At 42.3% G+C, this 7214-nt stretch overlaps 1 gene segment (V, D, J or C); it reads left to right on the forward strand.

Moving 5' to 3' along the window:
- The first annotated feature begins 457 nt into the window (after nt 1–457).
- Nucleotides 458–1001, forward strand: LOC107522835 (immunoglobulin lambda variable 9-49-like). The segment is given in 2 exon segments: nt 458–557; nt 676–1001. Coding segments are annotated over 2 exon segments (375 nt in total).
- The last annotated feature ends 6213 nt before the right edge of the window (nt 1002–7214 follow it).

Here is a 7214-nt window from a genome sequence, read left to right on the forward strand (position 1 = left end):
CAATAACAACTACAACAAGCACAATAACAAGGGCAACAAAATGGGAAAAATAACCTCCAGGAGCAGTGGATTCATAGTGCAAGCACGGAGCCCCAGTGATAACCCTGGAGGCAAGAAAAGAAAAGAAAAAAATGGAAAGGGAAGGGAAGGGGAGGGGAGGGGACCTGGGCAAAAAGCAGGCCAGGCACTGTTGGGTTGTGATTAAAAGGAGTGTGGAAAACTGCAGCTAGGAAATGAGACATCTGACCCCTGATCTCTACACAGGTTATCCTGCTCCAAAAGTTTAATACTTTCTGGACCCCTGGTGACTATCAGCCTTGGCCCAGTTCACTTCCATCTGACACAGTTCAGGCACCCAGATACTGGGAGGACACACAGGAAACAAGGAGGAGTCTAATTTTCTAGAGGAGAAAAGAAAATTTGCATATAAATCCTCTTTCTCTAGGCTCTGAGGCCATAAGAGATCTGGAGTGTGTCTTCCTCAGCAGAGGTCTGAGACATTTGCACCATGGCCTGGAGTCCCCTCTTCCTCCTCACTCTGTTCCTCAACTGCAAAGGTCAGGACTGTCTTCAGTACCATCATTCCCCAGCTCCCCAATTATAACTCCCACTCACAGCAACAGCAACCTTCCTTGTTTACATCCCCCAGTTCATAATGGTTATCTGTGTTCCCAGGGTCTCTCTCCCAGCCTTCACTGACTCAGACGCCCTCTGTAAGCGTCTCCCTGGGAGCTTCCTCCAAGCTCATCTGCACCCTCAGCAGCGGCTACAATAGCTACAGTGTGAACTGGTACCAGCAGGGACCAGGGAAGGGTCCCCGGTTTGTAATGCGTGTGGGAACCAGTGGTCTTGTCGGAAATAAGGGGAACGGGATCCCTGATCGCTTCTCAGGCTCAGGTTCTGGCCTGAATCGGTACCTGAACATCGAGAACATCCAGGCAGATGACGAGGCTGACTACTACTGTGGAGTTAATCATGGTAGTGGGAGTAGTTTCGTGTAACCCACAGTGATATAGACAGAGGAGAAGTAAGACAAAAACCTCCTTAGTCTGCCCTCTGTCTACTGTCCTGATTCTGCTTTTGAGCTTTTTTTTGGCTGCTTTTAGGTCTCCAGATGCCAAGACTCTGTATTGATCCACTATCCTCAGCAGCAGAATCTCCAAGAGTCAAAATCTCCCTCAGCAGGAAACACCAGTGACAGCATGTGTAACTGGCTCCTGTTTTCAGGACAAGGAGGGAATATACTGAAAACTCACACCACTGGGGTGAGCTTAAAGGTCTGGAAAGTCAGTGTAAGTGTCTGTTCAAGATCAGCACATCAGGCCTCGTGACCATCTCAGGGTTTCAGTCAAAATACGATTCTCTTGAACGTATTTATTCCAGAACCTCAGCCACAGTTCAGTAAAACTGGGCTCATGATCTGTGAGGTCATGAGACATAACCTGCCCTGTGACTTTAGGGCATGACTGTTTCTCATTCAGTCACCACCTGTGAAACACACTCAGACTGGATCTTTGCAGGGGGGGGAAAAAACATGTTTGTCTCTAAACTTGACCACAGTTATCTTAGACCTTGAGGTCATAGTCCCTTCTCTGTTACTTTTCACATCTCAGATATGGGCCTTCTGAATGACACTTCTGAGTCCAATTGTCCTTGGGCAATAGAATTCCTTTCCTCTGGCTATTATGCGGTCAGTGACCAATAAATCTTTTCCCTAAATGTTAGAAACAGGAGAGAGGAAGGATATAGCTAAGCATACTTCAGATTGATCTTCTTAAAGTTGCTGCCTTGGAAACTCTTTCATGCAAGTAATTTCATCATAAGAATGTATGCTTGGCCATCAGAGAGTCAAAACCCTAGGATGAGACTGTCTTTATGCTTCTCTGTGACAGTTCAAAGTCCATATACCCCAGTGAGAGTATGCTAACTGACTACTCACTGCTCAAACCCAACCTGTAAATTTTCATCTGATCTTACTCATCTGCTTTTGCCACAAGGGCCTCAGCTTAATTCATTCTCTTGAATGAAGATAACTCCTCTTCTTCTGTTCTGAAACGTATTTACAACAAAATATTAATAGGATAAGAACACAAAAAATAATCTCCCCCATGCAATTAGAATTTATTATCACTGAGAATAGATGAACTGAATGTACAAATCTATGTGTGGAGATCTTGATTAGGGAATCCTATGTCTCCATCCTTGGCTATTTTTCTATTTCCAGAACTTTCCAGCACTATATAATTTTTTCATCACATTTCACTGTAAAAACTTGATTACTTGGATCATTGGAGATATTTCTTCTGCCACTTCTACAACAGCACCAGAACTCTAATATGTATATCATACAGTTGGTTCCTTTAGAATAACTACTTAGCCATTTATATCAATGCTAAGATCCAACCATCAATCATAGCAACATTAAAGTGGGTACAGAAATGTCATGATATTGGTAGCAAGAAATACATTGTGTTACTTAGAATCAGGGAGCTTTCTGTCATTCCTTCCGTGGTTTTCTTCTATCTCAAGTCAGTTATACCACCCTACAAATCTAGGTACTTATCTAGGACCAAAGACGTTACTATGAACTCAGGCCCTTTTCTAAAGTATTGTTCTTCCCGTGTGTGAAGCTGCTCATTACTGGCAATTATGGGTAGCAGAGCCACTGGCCACACTGTGCTCCAGGCCAAAAGCAACTGAAGCAAACCCCTCTGCTGGGGCTGCCTGGGCTCATCAGCACCTCACTGTCAAGGACAACAGTTACAGCCAAAGCTGCAACTGTAGTTACTTAGGTTCCAAGTTGAATCCCCTCTCTTCTGTAAAGGTGCCATTTAGCAAATGTCCAACATGGGGCCAGGCAGTGGCGCACCTGAAGGAGCGCACACATTACAGTGTGCAAGGACCCAGGTTCAAGCCCCTGGCCCCCACCTGCAAGGGAAAACTTCACGAGTGGTAAAGTAAGGCTGCAAGTGTCTGTCTCTCTCCCTCTCTCTCTTCCTTCCCCTCTCAATTTCTCTCTGTCTTTATCCAATAATAAATAAATTATATATATATAATCCTTCATATATATATATATATATTCCTTCATTTGAGTCTTTAAAAACATTTGAAAGAAAAGAAAAAAGAAAATGCCCAACATTATAAATATTCCGAACCTTGACATCTATATGTGGCCAAAAGGTCCTTGTTTAGAAGAGAGAATCACTCTGGGTTGATAATTCTGCTGATCTGTAGACTTTCAATGGGTACATGAAATATATTGACCAAAATGAGTGTGTTTGAGATCAGTTATACTTGAGAAATATTCATGAAGGTCCCTGTAGGAAAAAGTCCACATATTACAAATAGAATATGTGGTGAATAATGAGATAGTGTGTGAATTCTTCAGAAGAACATCTAGAAAACAAAACAGAGGGAGAATCCCCAGGTCCTAGTAATCATAGAGACCATTGATGTCACTGGAGAAAGAGAGCATGGGGATGTGAGAGGGACAGCTATGAATCCCTCCTAGTTTTTGATGATTCCACCTAATGAATCTCTGGAAACCAATAGTCCAACGACATTGTTGTTGCTCCATTAAGCAGATGACGAGGTCTCAGTATAGATGAATTTGCTTGCAGCACATTGCTCTGTAGACTCTTTTGTGGCAGCAGAGTTCTCGACTTGGTCATCCAGAAACATATTCCACTGAATCGCCCACATACAAGTGAGGAATATCCTTGTTAAAGTGTGACATTCTGTACCTGAACTCTAGGAACCATGTAAGTATTTGACTTCAAACTATACCATGGCCTCAGCATTCATTTTTTTCTCCTCATATAGTCATCGTCAGTCCTGGAATCCAGGATGGACTAGATTAAATAAGACGCAGCATGAATTGACTTGCATGAGGAACTGTGAGATCTGAGGTCTCTCTGAACAATATAAACAAGGTTTAGAAATTAGAGTCTCAGGGCTGGCTGGTGGCGCACCTAGTTGAGGGCATATGTTATAATACTCAAGGGTCTAGGTTCAAGCCCCCGGTTCTTACCTGTAGGGGGAAACCTTTGTGAGTGGTGAGGAAGTATTGCAGGTGTCTCTCTGTGTCTCTCACTCTCTATCACCCCCTTCCTCTTGATTTCTGGCTCTCTATCCAATAAATAAATAAAGATAATTTAAAAAAAAAAAAGGAAATAAACTAGAGTGTCAAAAATAGGCCTCACTGTGGACACAGAGTAGAATGCACCTTATGAGAGACTAGATCCAACCAAAGATATCTTATATTTTTTCCAAATATTGTTTTCATTTTCTCTTCATGACACAAATCCCATAAGAAAGACACACCAGAAACACCAGAATACTGTTCAGCTCAAGATAATGGTGATGCTAGGGAGAAGGGGAAAAAAAGGCCTCAGCAAAAACTCAGAGCTTCCCTGCCTTAGTATAGATAAAGACCTTCTTCACCCTCATACAATGAATGGACAAGTCCCTGCATTAAGTGAAACATGAATGGCCCTGGTGGGGTCCATGGCCACTGCCTTTTGATCCAGATAGCAAAATAAGTAAAAATTATCAGGTTAAATTATTTTCTCTCCTCCTCTCTAAACTCCAGGGTACTAGATATGATTCTGCTAACCAAATTAGCATGTAGTCTCCCTCTCTCTTTCTCTCTCTCTATAGAGGTAGAGATAGATACAGATCACCTTCCTTGTTCTGATTTTTAATCCTTAATATAATACCATCCTTTGTACTGGCTTCAGATGTTTTTCACAATTAAGCAAGAGTCTCTGTATGTGATTCTAAAATCTCTCACACCGTCCTGTTGGAGCTAGATAGGATTATCATCTTTACCTTCCCAGTGGGCCTGTTTCCTTGTTGGTATTTGTGTGCCCTTCCAGTCATGGCCAGGCACCACACTGAACAAATGCTGACTCTTTTGACACTGTATTTTCCTTCTGGTTTTGATGTGCTATTAAGCAGGAAATGACTCAGCATTTAGGGTGCATACCTTAGTATTGCATGAGGTCATATGTTTGATCCCAGTACCAGATGGGAGCATAACCAGCATTCCATGGTGGTGGGGTGGTGTAATGGTGTATTGATGTATTACTAAGATGCATTATTAAAACCTTATCTTTAAGGGAGTCAGGCAATAGCACAGCAGGTTAAGCGCACATGGCGCAGAGTCCAGGGACCAGCGAGCCCCTGGCTCCTCACCTGCAGGGGAGTCGCTTCATAGGCAGTGAAACAGGTCTTCAGGTGTCTTTCTCTCCCCCTCTCTCTTGTCCTCTCTCTCCATTTCTCTCTGTCCTAGCTAACAACGACGACATCAATAATAACTACAACAACAATAAAAACAAGGGCAACAGAAGAGAATAAATAGAAAGTTTTAAATAAAATAAATAAATAAATAAAATCTTATTTTTAAACAAGTCAGTAGGCTTTGTTGATATAAATTCTACTTGGCTATAGAATACATATTTGTTAATCTGCCAGTGGGATTTCTATGCTACATTTTATTTATAATATTTAGATTAATATTTAATGTTACTGGCATATTTTTCTTTTGCTCAATTTATTTTTCAGATACAGTGTTTACTATTATGACTACTTTCCAAAAGACATCATACATTACACCTTCCTTGTTAATTTATACAAAACATCAACCACTTGATCACTGCAGATTTGCTAATGCTCCCACTGAAACTATTTATGGCTTTTTAGTAGTCTGTGGAATGATTCCATAATAGCATTTCCTATTTTTAAAGTAAGCAGATACATTTTATTTGTTTTACATTGAAGGCAATCGATTCTGTGTCTTCCTTGACCAGAATCTGTATATATTCTATGATGGAAATGGTGAGTGTTATCTCTCTAGAGCCTGCCCCCATATTGACATATTTTCAATATGATAGAAACAGGCTGGGAGTATGGATCAAGCTGCCAACACTCCTGTCCAGTAGAGAAGTCAGTACACAAGCCAGACCTTCCACCTTCTGCACCCTGTAATGATCCTGGTCCATACTCCCAGAGGAATTAAGAATAGGAAAGCTTCCAGTAGAGGGGAAGGGATGTGGAACTCTGGTGGTGGGAATTGTGTGGAATTGTACTCCTCTTATCCAACAGACTTGTCAATCATTATTAAAACTATAAAATAAAAAAGAAATGGTAACATCCTGGAACCACCAGGGGGTGATATGACACTGTCCAGTTGTCCTCAAAAAAATTGTTTAATCAAGACTATACACATAATGGAGCCTGAACATAGAGACTGGGCCCTGTGCCCCTTGGTGGGAACTCAGCAGCTGTGCTCTATTGGGTCTGGCAGTGACCTAGCAGCAGGAACCTTGGTGTGGTGTCTGCAGGTTCTTCCTCCCAGGACTCTCCCAAGGGGTGAGGCAAGCATGCATCCTCATCAGTCTGAAGTATTCGCTTGTCTCCAGCATCAAGACTCATGCAGGGGCTCGAAAATCACTGAATGGAAACTCATTTGCATGAATTTCCTCCTCTCACCAAGAGTGTAGAAGAAAAAGGGGCGTGGGGCAGCTCAGACTCACTGTGGGACCGGAGACTCATGTTCATCATGGCCTGGCTACCTCTCCTCCTCATACTCCTCTCTCATTCCACAGGTCTGGACAAGCTGAAAAGACAACCCCAGCATTTCTTTCTCCTTGATCAGAATCCTCAAATATTCTGCCCTAATCTTTTCCTCAGATTCAAAAGTGTCTTTATTTGCAGGTTACCTGTCCCAGTCTGAGGTAACTCTGCCTCCCTCCCTCTCTGCAGCTCCTGGATCAACAGCCAGACTCACTTGCACCCTGAACCATGATATCAGTGTTGGCAACAAAAACATATACTGGTACCAGCAGAAGTCAGAAATCCCTCCCAGGTATCTTCTGAGATATTTGTCTGAGTCAAATAAGCACCAGAGTTCTGGTGTCCCCAACCGATTCTCTGGATCCAAAGATGCCTCAGCCAATACAGGGCTCCTGCTCATCTCTAGACTCCAGCCTGAGGATGAGGCTGACTATCACTGTGCAATGTCACACAATAATGCTTCTTACAGTGATGCACACAGAAGGGGAAGCTGGAAAAAATTCTCAACCTCCTCAATGCCGTGGCTCTGACTCTCAAATTAGCATGACTTCAGTACTCAATAATTTTTATTTATTTATTTATTTATTTATTTATTCCCTTTTGTTGCACTTGTTTTATTGTTGTAGTCGTTGTTGGAT

This window comes from Erinaceus europaeus, chromosome 6, assembly GCF_950295315.1.
Source record: "Erinaceus europaeus chromosome 6, mEriEur2.1, whole genome shotgun sequence".
Classification (NCBI taxonomy): domain Eukaryota; kingdom Metazoa; phylum Chordata; class Mammalia; order Eulipotyphla; family Erinaceidae; genus Erinaceus; species Erinaceus europaeus.